A 13,753-nucleotide genomic window follows, 5' to 3' on the forward strand; every position below is an offset into this window, starting at 1 on the left:
ACCCTAACCCTAACCCAGTGTGGTTCCAAGTCAGTGCGACTCCAAGACCAGTGCAATTACAGGCTAGTGTGACTCTAAGGCCATTGTGACCACAAGGTCAGTGTAACTAAAGACCTGTATGACTTCAGGCTAGTGTGACTCTAAGGCCACTGTGACTCCAGGCCAGTGTGCCAAAGATAGTTTAGTTATAGAGCCATTATCCCTATCTTGTCAAAAGTTTAATTTTTAAAATATAACTTATTAATTCATAATTTAATGTAATTCACTGAAATTCTAATGATTTAGGAGCCAAAGTTCATTATTAACCATACACCTCTATCTTCTGCCTTCTATGAGAAGAGTAGGGAAAGAAGGCAAAGTATAGCTTTTGGATGAGTGTCCCTCACTCAAATGCATACTCACAGGTCTAACCACGACATTAATTTACAGTCTCATGTGCCTTCTATACACAGCACAGGTAACGTAGCACGGTATTTTAATAATTTCGTGTATTAAGCAGTTTCATGGCATGGAATTTTACAGCTACAGTATTTGTCAGTGCTCAGAAAGTTTCAGATTTTGGAATGGGGTGATGTTCACTCTCTGGAAGGTTCTGCTCCTAAAGCAGGAAGCAGACACCAAAGAAACCCATGTGTCTAAACTGATGCTTTAAAAGGATTTCTTTCCTGTTTCTTTCCTGAAGAGTCAAGAAACACATAGAATAGGGCTCCCTTTGGGGCCAGGACTCAGTGAGGTATAAACAAGGCACGTGTGACCTTATGAGACTTCCAGAAGCTGCAGCACACAGGTCTGCACCACCAGGCTCTGCTGGCTCCTGACTCATGCCTCTGTGATATAAAGTATGAAGTGAGCTCAGTGCCTTTCTAGCACAAGGGAGTCTAGGATGTAGTCGATGATTCCCCACGATGCATGATTCCTAGGTCACACAGTCCAGGCTGCACGTGTTTGCAAGATGACTCATCAGCTATGACCCTGAGTACTTTTTGTATGACAAGGCATACCTAAACTGTTGTCAAGAGTATTTTCACATGGAAGCAATAGACACTGCTGTACTACCTGGTCAGAGTGCCTCAGAGTAAGCACTTACAGGCTGTTGTCCATAGGCAGGCACATGCTAGCATCAGCCCAGTGCCATCAGTCTGCCTATCTAGTGAGAAGTGTTTAACTACATGCTCATTGACTGTTCAACATTCAAAACATAAACCAGGCCGGGCGGTGGTGGCACACGCCTTTAATCCCAGCACTCGGGAGGCAGAGGCAGGCAGATCTCTGTGAGTTCGAGGCTGGGCTGGACCGATAGCCTCCAAAACAATACAGAGAAACCTTGTCTTGAAAAACCAAAAACCAAAAACAACAACAACAAAAAAAAAACCATAAACCAGACCCCACCATTCTAAGTGTTACTCTGAGTAAGCTTCCCCCCCAAAAGAGCAAGACATCACATTTCACACCATGAAATCCATAAATGGATAGCACACTGGGCCCCATCTGCTGCAGGGCCCTCACCTCATGTGGCTATGCTGGTTTTCACTGAGGACACAGCTCCAACAGTAAGCCTTACAGGCATTTTCTCAGATGATCTTAGCTTGTGCCAAGTAGACATAAAAGTGGCTAGCACACTCCTTAACAAAGCAGTAGATATTAGTTGTGGAATATTATTTTAAGGTGTGTTAAACTGTGCTCTGGAACATTTGTTTAACAATGTAAAGATGTGTTGCTTTTGTTTATGTTGCATTTGTTTAATCTGTGAAGCTGTGATTTTTTTTTGCCTGAGTGTTTAACAAAGACCTGAATGGCCAGCAGGAGAAAGGATAGGCGAGGCTGGCAGGCATAGAGAATAAACAGAGATCTGAAGAGAGGGGCAAGAGAGAACAAGGGGAGGAGAATGTTAGAAGCCAGTCACCCAGTCACCAACCACAAAGTAAGAGTAAAAGCAACATAAAAAAAAAAAAAAAGAAAGAAAAGGAAAAAGCCCAGAGGCAAGAGGTAGTCATGATAATTTAAGAAAAACTGGCAAAAATAAGCCAAGCTAAGGCCAGGTGTTTATAAGAAATAAGCCTCTGTGTGTGATTTATTTGGGAGCTGGGTGGCAGGCCCCCCAAAAGAGTATGATCAAGAGTGAGAGAGTATAAAAAGCAACCAACCACAGACGTTTTGTGCTTACACATCGGCAAGAGGTGGGAGCCATTTTCAAGATGCCGCCTGGACAGCAGGGCACCAGGCCTGGAGCAGGGCTCCTTCTTTGGAGGAAGTACTGCTCTATGACACAAACTGACTTTTGCAGAAACAAACAACACACCATGGGAGTCAAAACCACATGATGCTCAAGTTGGAGGGGCACTGGCATATGTCCTCTGGACATGAAAGTCACGGTCTTACCTTCATCCTGAGCATGTTGTATGAACATGCCAATAACCGAGCTGATATTCTTTACGGCAGTTGGAAATCCTTCCTTCAAACCCAACTGGCCTAATCGACCTGGAGAAACAGAACACAGTGAAAGTAGGCATCAGTAAATGATGATTATTGCCTCCTAGAAACTGCAAATTTATATTTTCTTTCATTTCACATGGTGTAGTTTAAGTCTGAAGATCCCACACTGTAGCGGGAGCCAATGTTCAGTGAGACAGCTTAGGTCACAGAGCTCACATCACGGTGCAGCCTGCCGTTCAGGAGGCATCCTGAGAAAGGCTCACCTCCTCTTACCCAGGCAAAAGCACAAAACACCTGTTGCTTTCTTAGGTAGCATGCGAGCTACTTTTACGTCAGCTTGACATAAGCTAAATCATGGAGAAGAGAGAATGCAAAGAAAAAATAAATGCCTCCATAAGGTCGGTCTGTAGGCAAGCCTGTAGGGCACTTTCTTAATTAATGATTGATGTAGGAGGGTCCCACTGATGGTTCTGGGTTCTCTAAGAAAGACTAAGCAAGCCAGTAAACAGCACTCCTCCATGGCCTCTGCTGTGGTTCCTACCTCCAGGCTCCTGCCCTGACTTCCTTTAAATGAAATATAATGTGGAATTGTAAGCAAAAAAATAAACCCTTTCCTCTCTGAGTTGCTTTTGCTAATGAAGACAGGTAGCAATGAAGAAATGGAATTTAAATGTGGTCACCATAGGAAATATGTGAGACGGATAACGTTACCAGGTTAACAGAGAAGGCTGGAGTCTCACCAACAGACTGACAACAGAGCAGCAGCCACTGTCAGAAGGCCTGTCACCAATGCACTTCCTACCCACACTGAGGCAGGGCCCAAGGGAGCCAAGACAGCACCCGATCAGCCATAGTGGGGGTCTCACTGAATGAGGCGATTCTTCCCAGACAGTACTTATGCTGCCTTCACTAAAAAATGTGCTTGATGGGAGCAGGCACAGCTACTCGCTTCCAACCTGGATTGTAGTGCACACATGGGTGACATGGGAGGTCAGAGGAGTGCATGCAAAACACAGCACACCGAGCGCACAGGCTGTTGTGAAAACTGTGACAAAGGTGAGTTGTGAGTGCAGCCAGGCACCCTGTCACAGGCCATGTTCACTGACAAACCAGAGCCATTTAGTAGAGGGAGCTAAGCTTCACCTTGAAGGAAGTTACTGCCATGGGCAATGGTGACATGGGAGCTATGAACCAACAACTTCCATCAGCCACCTTAGCCTGGGAGCTCTCCACTACTTATGTTCCCCTCTAAGCACCACCTTGTACGCGTACTCTAGGTATTGGTGACATAACCCACTGTTTTCCAGGTGAACACTACAGACCACAAAACTGAAAGTGGGTGAATGTGAGTCAGGTGGATTTCAGGTTTCATACCTAACTTTAAAAACTCTGTACTTCAACAGGGGCACAGCAGGACCCCATCTCAGGGAAAACAAGGAGGGACACCTAGAAATACTCTCAAATAGCCATTGCAACACTCTTCACTTTCACCAGTTACATTTCTGTACAAGATTCACTTCATTTTTCGTTTTGTTTCTTTGAGACAGAGGCTCTCTGTGTAGCCCTGGCTGTCTCCTGGACCTTGAATACAGAGATCTGCTACATCTGCCTCCTGAGGGCTGGTACTAAGGTATTACCACCACTGCTCCACTAAGAGTCCTTCTTTGGCTCACCCCAAACAACACAGCACACTATATGCAGAGCACAGGATGAAAAAGTGCTGTTCCCTGCCGAGGATCTACGAAAAGATTCCATGCAATGCCATCCATGCCCACTGACTTTGTTTCAGAAGTACCATTATATTTAATTACAATGTCATAATCATGGTTACATGTGGCTGTCAATTTGACTGGCTCTAGAATCAACAAGGTAAGCTCTGGGTGAGTCTGTAAGGTGTTTATCCTGAAATGACTGATTGGGAAGGCCCTCTCCCAGAGTGGGCTGGCCCCCTGCCCTAAGGTGAAGCTGTTGCTTTTTCCTTGCTTCTCACCTACACTTCTGTCTTGGCTCTGCCACCCTCAGTCAATGGCCCTGTCCAAGGCTCAAGCTATGCAGGCATCACCTCTGTCAAGAAACATGCAGCCCCAATGTACATCAGGTCCTTCCTCACTTTCTTGGATCATCTCCAACACAATACTGGTAAGGTGTGCTAGAGCAAATTCTACATGATAACTGAATATGGCTGCTGGCTAACGGCCACGTTTATTGCTCATTCAGCACTATGCCATGTTACACACTGACAGAAAGCTTGTTTTTCATTACAGAACACAATCTGGACTGAAGATGGCTAGCCATCCTTCAAAGTTCATATTATGTACTTATGTATTGTCATTATATTGTATTGTCAGCTATGTAATAATAATTAATTATTCTTATCCATAACAATTGTAGTAATTATCAATTATTTAAGAATAATTTATTACTCTACATCACTCTATCTCTTGAAAGCCAGAGACTTTAAGATTTAAAAAATAAACTAGCCTTAATTTCACAAAAGTACAAATGGAGTTTTGTCACTCCAATTATCCTTATTCTGGCTGTGAGATAAAATTCCAGCATGTTCTTCCTAACTTACTTGAGAACTACCCTTCCCATAAGGCACATTTAGTGCAAGTGCTTTTGTGATATAAGCAGCTGGTCTGAAAGCATTCTGTGACATCTAACCCAAAGTGCCTGCTGTCCTATTTAGAGCAGTTGCAACACTCCTGCATTTTCTAAGACAAGCTTCCCTGGAAATCTATGCAGACCAGCAGGAGAAGCACAGAGCCTGCCTCTCCACCTTCTGTAAGAACCAGAGGCACAGGCCACTGACCACCAGAGAGCAGCACTCCACCTGCTTGCCCTCTCCCTGCAGGACAAGCACACAACACAATCACCGTAAAAAGAAGATACAATTCCCATTTCCAAGTGTGGCTTCAGGTTGGGAAGATGGCTCAGTCTGACCCCCAAAACTTAGGAGTATTGTAACCCCAGTGCAGGATCCCTGGATCGTGATACTCAGGCAACTGAGATAATCCAGTGAATTTCAGTCCAGTAAGAAACAATGTCTCAAAAACACGAAAGTAAACAAACCCCACAAAGTAGATGATACCCCAGACAGGACACCTGAGATGTCCTTTGACCTCCACAAGCATATGTGCACAGAGGTACACACACACTTGTGCACTTGGGTGTACGCATGCACACATACAGTGTGGCTTCTTAAAGTCACATTCTGGGGGAACCGCCATAAACACAGTGGAAAGACAGTATCCCTGCTCTCATTGTACCAGCAAATGCTGTGTGAACCACTTCCTCCTGTGTGAACCACCCAGGTCAACATATACTGATTAGCATAAATCAGCTTTCCTTTCTGTAAACTCTCAAAAAGCTTGCCACTTCCAGCAGTTAGTCCACAGCAGAGCAGACTCTCGAATCCATGACCAGCTCCACCAGGACTGGCCCCAGGTACATGCATGCTACCTGATGGCTCACTTGCCAGCATGGGCCCTTCTCACTACTATCTTCCTCCTGATCTAGGAGAGAAATGGTCACTACCTAAGGAACTCAGCAAAGTAGTCTGAGACTATGCTCTATGGAGTGCCTGGGATTTCCAAACCTGTGCCCGTCCATCCTTTGATTTGGTGCTCGTGAATATCTAGTCGTTGGCTGTTATTGCTTCTTGTGTTGTCTTACTAGGTAACATAAAGCACTTAGTTTTACTTATTTCCCAGGAAGGTATGTTCCCACCTAGAGTCACGTTTCTGTCTTAGATGGTTTATACATGTTCTAAGCACAGCATTGCTAACTAGTGCATGAAATTCAAGAGGAAGAAAGACATTTGTAGATACAGTGACAATCAGCAGGGACATTGTATTTCCCACTATGTACTTATAAGGTTTATTCACACAGCACATTCTCAAAGGGTAACATTATTGTCAACAGTATTGCCTTTGAACTTTAATTAGCAAAGGGATCTTTGAACAAACCAGAGTGGCTTTGGTTTGTGTCCCTCAGATGGAATGAAGGCACGTAAAGGTCAAACAAAATATGAGGGTTGTTAACGAGCAGAGAGTATGACTGGAAGGAATGGACAGCAGGCTGCCACAGGTCAGGCTAAGACAAACAATGTAAGTAAAACTAAAGCCTGGTGTTTCAAGGAGTCTTCTAAGGGCCTCTCTAGAGTTTACAGTGAGGAGAGTCTGAGTCTCATAGCATGCTCCAACAGCGACTTTCATTTCTCTAATAATCTAAAGTGACCCTTCTTAGACATCTACAGTTGGGATAGCTTAGAGGAAGGTGTGCAAGCTTGTGACCCCTGAGGACCAAATGGAAGCCCACAGGCTTAGCGGCTAGTGCCTCTGCCCACCATGTCATCTTTGGCCCACATGGAACAATTTACGAACCTCCGTGCATGTGTCAACATCACCCCTAGAATTATAAGTCAAACATACTACCATGGAGTGGTGACAGAGACACTAGAGGACTCGGTGTAACCAGAGAAAAGAGTAAGTAGAGTGGTGAAGCACAAACCCACCAATCTGACAGTGTGACTGCAGCCATGCCAGGGCGCTTCAAAGCCAATGCACACGCTTAGTGTACTCAATGCACACGCTTAGTGTACTCAATGCACACTCTTACTGTACTCAGTGCACACGCTTAGTGTACTCAGTGCACACTCTTAGTGTACTCAATGCACACTCTTAGTGTACTCAATGCACACTCTTAGTGTACTCAATGCACACGCTTAGTGTACTCAACACACTCTTAGTGTACTCAGTGCACACGCTTAGTGTACTCAATGCACACGCTTAGTGTACTCAATGCACACTCTTAGTGTACTCAATGCACACTCTTAGTGTACTCAGTGCACACGCTTAGTGTACTCAATGCACACTCTTAGTGTACTCAACACACTCTTACTGTACTCAATGCACACTCTTAGTGTACTCTTGGTCCTCACCAAGATCCTAACAAGAACAAGGGCGGCCAAAGCAGTCGAACGGAACTTACCAATCAGTCTCAGCACAGATGCGACAATAACATCCGGGGTATATGCGATGTTGGAATGGCCTTTCCTGTATTTGATCCACTTGTCCATTACAGGCCATAGTTCCTTACTAGAAACAACACAACAAGATACAAGCCCGTCACCGTGCAGACAGTACCAGACAAACCCACAGAACTGATATTGTAATCCTGGCTTTTCTTCCCAACCCCCCACCGCCTTCTGTTTACAGATGTAGATGGCATGGGGTGAGAACACAGTGATGAGCAGAAGAGCAGGGTTTGGAGTCACTCAGAGGACAGAGCACTCTGACAGGTGCCAGCTCTGGCCCCTCCTGTCACTGGGAAAGAATGGGCTGCCCCCTGAGCTCACCCGAAGAGTCTACCAGGGCTCACGCACCCTCACAGACGGGCACTAGGCACAGATAGATGCCATCTCCCTACATAGAACTGACGGTGACATGTTTCTCCATGTGTACACACAAGCCCCTTGACACAGTTATCACTGTAAAAGTGGACCCGCTGTCCATTCCCACTGTGAGACGGAAGTCTGTCTTTCCTGGGATCAAGAGAGTGAAACCAAGCTTCTTGCAGAAGTGACTCTCACAGAAACAAACTATTTCAAAGACACAAGCCACCAACTGTGGTTGTGTGGTGAGTGGTTTAATGTCATGCCCTCCCTTAAACCAGACTTGCTCAGTCAAATTGTTCAAAAAGATTTTTTTTTTCTAAATTGGGGAAACAATGTTCTACTCTCAAGGGATGGGGCATGGTTAGAGCCAGAAGCAGAGAAAGCTCAGCTAACTACTCTCAGTGGCTGGAGGGGACACCAGGACCTATTCTTTCCTAGTGAAGAACAGCTAGCATGTAATCTGCACACTTTTGTTCCCCTGAGTTTCTTTTCTGGTCCATCAGTGCACGAGGGTGACAAGTGTGACACTTCCTTAGCTTGTATTCGCCGAGGTGCCCTGTGCTGATGACCTTCTGAAGAGGGGTCTAGGAACATAGGCCCTCACGCTTGAGGCACTTCTTTTGGGGAGACATTACTGGAAGTGACGAAAGGTAGCTAGCAGCATACAGAAAAACAAAGCAGGGGGGTTAATGGGTACTCAGACATTTTAGGGGTATTCTTGTTGACTCCTATAAAAATAAGTTATTTGTACTTCACTCCCCTTAACCCAGTGTTTCTTTAAATCAGCAAAGCTGCTCACCTTATGATGTTATCGTGTGTCCAAATCCACCTCTGGTGGCAGCAGAGGAGATCAATGGCAAATATGTATTCCCAAATGTTTGCACTGAGGTCTTCACCAAACTCTTCACTCGCCTGAAATTCTGTTTTGGGGCATAGCTGTATGGTCAAAAGCAGCTTAGAAACCACGATTCCAACGTCTATTGGAGCGTTCTAGCAGGCAGAAATAAACACATTAAAAAGCAACATCTTAGGGCGCTAGCAATCTGAGAGTGTAACAAGCATCTAGAGGACTGCCGATTACCCTAAGAGTGACTTTGAAGCAGCCTGAGTTTGAACTAGGAAAAAGTAGTCACAACTAAAACTACTGAAGCCACCACCCCCACCAGTCAGAGAAGAGCTGAGCTGCAAAACACGTTTTTGATCTTTGGAGTGCTGCTGTGTCCCCTGACTGAGGTAGCAAAGGTTTCCTGTCCCCATTTTGGGCTTGCTTGGTCTAGGAACAAGTCCAATTGAGACTAGGTGCTACCTAGTTAAAACTGACCCCTCCCCCTTTTTAAATAGCATTAGTCATATCTGCCTCTCAATAAACTAAGGTCCTAGAGACAAAAAAAAGTCACATGGGAAAGATGGCTCAGTTGGTAAGATGTGTGCCATGCAAGCTTGAGGACTTGAGTTCAAGGCCAGAATCCACTGGGTGAGTGAGGTGTCTGCAATCCCTGTGCTGGATCGGTGAACTCTGGGTTCAACAGACAGACTCTGACTCAAGAAATAAAGTGGAGAGCAATGGAGGAAGACATCGATGTCAATTTCAGGTCTCCACCTGTACCCAAGGGCGCACTCCAGATAGAAGCACACTGAAGTCAGTACAACCAGGAGTTAAGGTTATAAAATGTAGACTAACACTTAAACTCCCATAGACACTGCTGCCTTCTACAAACGTTGATCAAACTGTTGGGTGATGATGGCAGCTTCCTTTGCTTTTGAGACCAGAGTTCTGGGCTTTGTGTTCTCAACTATGTGAGCAGCTTAAGTACTCCCCCTCCTGCTGAGTAATAAGTCACACGGACACACCACTGACTGAGGGCAGCTTACCTCCAGAAAGGGCATATCAGATTGTACCCAGTTTTGTTTCTATGAACATTCACATTTGTCTTTTTGTGGAGAAAAACTTTCTTTCCCTGAAAGGTCTGGGTGGAACTGCAGGGGACTGTGTGAACCATGTAACTACCAACAAAGCTGGACTGCTCAGCATCCCCCTAGCACTGCAAGCATGTCCTGGGGGGCAAACACAGGCTCAGATCAACAGAGCAAAGCCTGAGCTTGGACATCTGGGAGCTACTGACACTTCTTAGGTTTCCATAAGAGTACAGTCCCTGTCTCCGCGGATTACAGACCCATGGGTTTCATCAGTCATAAATTAGTGTAACAAACAAACTTCATACGGTTTAGAGGTCTGGAATTTTTCCTGGGATGTCATGAATGCTTAATGAATAAACTGAATAAAATTAGGCTAGCACAATGTTGTAAAGGGTCTACTGTGAAGAATAACTCTAAAATGCCCAAGAGGAAGCTGGTGAGATGGCTCAGCAGGTAAAGGCATTTGCCACCAAGCCTCCGCCCTCAGACTGATTTCCAGGGCCAACACAGTGGGGCGAGAGAAAAGATTCCTGAGATTGTCCTGAGGTACACACACAGACACACTGAGAAGACAGGCATGGATGGGACACACAAACATAAATAAATATCGTCTTTTAAAAATGCTCAAGAATTTTAACAAAAGGAAACACAAAGCTGCATATCATGTTCATTCTACACGTACTGCAGAAAAAAACATCAAACACAGAGTGTACCTTTTCCCAGCTGAGGAATGCTCTCAGGCAGTTCAGAACCTCGCCTCTGGCACGCTGCCTGGCAACCAGCTGCATCGCTTCACTAATGGCTGACTGGGAGAGAAACACTTCACGCCACATGTTGGCAATGAATAGAGTCAACTTCTCAGACTCTGGAAAATCTGTAAGAAAGAGAGGATAAGAAGAGCCTTTATGTCTCACCTAGGACAGTGATTTAAAACCAGACATGGATTTTACTTCACAGGTACCTCACAAGGTACCCACAGCCGACAGGCTTGTGAGTGGGTGGCGAGTGGGGATCTTCAATGTCTCAAAACCCCTTCTTTCCTCCTCTCCATCTCAGGTATTTCTCTGGGTTTTCTTTTGAGACAGGTCTGGCTCTGTAGCTCTGACTGGCCTCAAGCTCATGGCAAACTCTCACCTCACTCTCCCAAGTGCTGGGATTCTAGGAGTGAGCTGCCACATCTGATTCGGCACACTGTTAGTTACACTTTAGTCCTTTAAACATAAACAAATGGTTACAGTCGTGTGGAATGAACTGTCTTATGATAATATTGTGTATCAAATGGCAAAATCCTGAGCCTGAAGAAATCCAGAGGCAGGATGTTAACTTCTCTCCTTTGATGGAGCCCTACCTCCTGGCCAGAACCGCCTTTTCATACTATGCTTTATATTTTTGTACAAGGTTTAAAATATAACCAACTTTCTAACATGATTTTTTATATATATAATTATTTTGCTGCAAATTCTTCCACTCTCCAGACTTCTCTTTTAAATAAACTTGACAAACAGTAACGTATACTCTTAGAGAGTACCTCCTTCTCAGATGGAGGACCCCAAGTCTGTTTACTACCACTACAAATCAAATAGGTAATACTGCTTTACTGTGCTGTGTTCTCTCTCTCTGACACTCCTACCCATGGGCTGCACGCAAGAGGAGCCCGTCCACTTGCACAACTATGTAGTGGTCAGTTATTCAGCAGATAACAGTGTGCTGATCTGTTCAGTCACTCTCCGACAGACATTTGTTTCCACTACAGGCTACTATGAATTAAACCTCATAAATTCCTGTGTCCTCAAGACTGCATTTCTATTGGATGTGACCTACAGGTGGAACTTCTCAGTATGTCATGAGTGTCTTAATTTTACAAACAAAACCACTTTTCCGATGCAGTTAATGTGAGGCGTTTTGTTGTTTGTCATAAAGGCGTACCTGACTAAAGTTTTCTTCTCCTTTGTCTATTATTGCTGGGTAGGAAGGTGAGTGGGTCAGGGCATAAACTTGATGTACTATTTTGATGTGCTGCTGTGTACACCTGTTCTTCTGGTGCCTGCTCCTGTCATAGCAATGCCACATGTCCCCTCCTAAGTCTGGTCCAAATTCTGCACTAGACAGAGAAAGCTTCCCTTAGTCCTGCCGAGACTATCAAACCTACCTTCCAAAGTACAACCCAGTTACACAACAAATGGTTAATGGCTGTATATAGTGCATTTTTCTGGGGTGGGACAGACTATACAATATAATGGGAGAGTGGGAATAAAGCGATCTGTCTCCTATAAAGGAAAGGAAGGTAAGTGTCACAAAGTCAACAGGAGAATATGGAACAGAAAATGATTCAGGACACCTGTGAAGTCACGGAATGAACACCGACAGACAGCCTGTGACTGAGTAAGAAAAAAATCGATGGGACTCAGTTTAACCTGCTCTCCTCTCTGCTATCCACCTTTGTGTCCCTGTGTTACCAGGTCTTCAGCCCTTTCATGGCCACAAGACATGTGTCCCACGATGGGTAACTGAGCAAATCAGTGAATATAAACAATGGAGGCACACTGACACCGACCTCCTGGTACAACGCTGTGCTGTGTTCCTACCTTGCCCTGTTTACAAGCACTGATGGTTGGTTGTCACACAGGTCTCCTAATCTGGAGCCACAGTTGAGACTGAGGAAGCTGCAGGAGAGGGGAAGTTAAGTGAGGTCAGCCCTGCTCCTCTACCTCCTCTTCATCACTAAGTACAGCGTTTCATGAGGCTACAGATTCATCTGACTGTTACTGTCATTAGCCAGGGCACAACAATATGGATGGTAGTCACTGAACAAGGATTCCCATTATTTCGCAACACAGGGATAAAGTAAACAAGAGACAACCTACATACAAAGAGAAGTATGTGCCGATGTAAGTTAACTCTAAGTACATTCAGTTGAAAACTAGTATGGTTAGTTAGTTACTTATGCCCTCCAATAGATCAGAACTTTTTTTTGAGACAGTGTTTCTAGACCAACCTGGCCTCACACTCAGAGATGAAAAACATTAAAGATACAACCAGCTGAAAAGACAGAAGCAAGTATAGGGTGGAAAATCAAACAGCAGGTTTTCAATTCAAGTGCTGCAACCTGAACACACCTTCTTTCAGAAGACTATAACAGAACAAGCGAGCTCTTTCCAAGTCTCCAAGTTGCCGACAAATGCCCACATATACTCGGCACAGAGCATGGATGTAACTGTGGTCTAGAGATGTCTTCTGAACCTTTAGCTCTGAGAGAATAGAGCGAAGTAAGTATTCTCCTAAATGCTGGATTGGGAAAGATAAAAGAATTATGGTTAGTGATGCAAGAACCAATCCTAATTAGGTATCTATCAGACAAATAAAACTTACATAGAAGGTAGGCCACAATAACTGATAGCAACTTGTCTAGCATGGTAGCCATGGGTATAGCCAGAGGAGAGAGAACTTCCTATGACTGACCTCTTAGGATCAGTCAAGCTACCGATGCCACAGCAAATCTATAAATACATCTTCTTGGTTATGATGACATGGTTGCCACTCAAATTATAATTCACTGGTTTTTTGCTAAGAATCCATGTGTGCAAGCATTTGTGTATGTACATTAAGCTCAGGCTAATTCTATCCCCATTTTCACTTATTCTACTGTTTAAATGGGATTAGGTGCTATCTATTTTCCTTCCCTTGAAAGAGAATTGTATCATTAAAAATTGGATAGCCATTCACATGGAAGACCGTCTCAAGACACCTGAGCTTCTCAGGCTTTCTGAAAGGCACCAATCAAAAACAATGTATTTAGTCCCCGATGACATCCTGCATATGACAGTGGCCACTGGAGAGTGATCCAGCAGGCACTGGAGTCACCTGGGCAAGGAGCTGAGGGATGCTTAGCACACACAGCTATGAAGTCCTCGGGAGCCGCACACTGGTCTGCACGATGCTGGCACTGCGGGAAAGAATGTAGGCAATGGGAATGTGGCGCACCGAGGAAGAGTGCTGTATGCCTGA

At 44.7% G+C, this 13,753-nt stretch overlaps 1 protein-coding gene across 1 annotated transcript in view; it reads right to left on the reverse strand.

The window, feature by feature from the left end:
* The window catches only part of Ice1 (interactor of little elongation complex ELL subunit 1), a 46,421-nt gene that overhangs the window by 1,565 nt on the left and 31,103 nt on the right, over nucleotides 1–13,753 (reverse strand). The window contains exons 14-18 of the mRNA XM_005065452.4: nucleotides 12,865–13,033; nucleotides 10,462–10,622; nucleotides 8,631–8,821; nucleotides 7,426–7,532; nucleotides 2,380–2,478 (exon numbers count right to left, since the gene is read on the reverse strand). Of these exons, the coding sequence (XP_005065509.2) occupies nucleotides 2,380–2,478; nucleotides 7,426–7,532; nucleotides 8,631–8,821; nucleotides 10,462–10,622; nucleotides 12,865–13,033 (727 nt within the window). The remainder of the gene's footprint in view (nucleotides 1–2,379; nucleotides 2,479–7,425; nucleotides 7,533–8,630; nucleotides 8,822–10,461; nucleotides 10,623–12,864; nucleotides 13,034–13,753) is intronic.

The sequence above is a fragment of the Mesocricetus auratus genome, unplaced genomic scaffold (assembly GCF_017639785.1).
Source record: "Mesocricetus auratus isolate SY011 unplaced genomic scaffold, BCM_Maur_2.0 Super-Scaffold_100015, whole genome shotgun sequence".
NCBI lineage: Eukaryota > Metazoa > Chordata > Mammalia > Rodentia > Cricetidae > Mesocricetus > Mesocricetus auratus.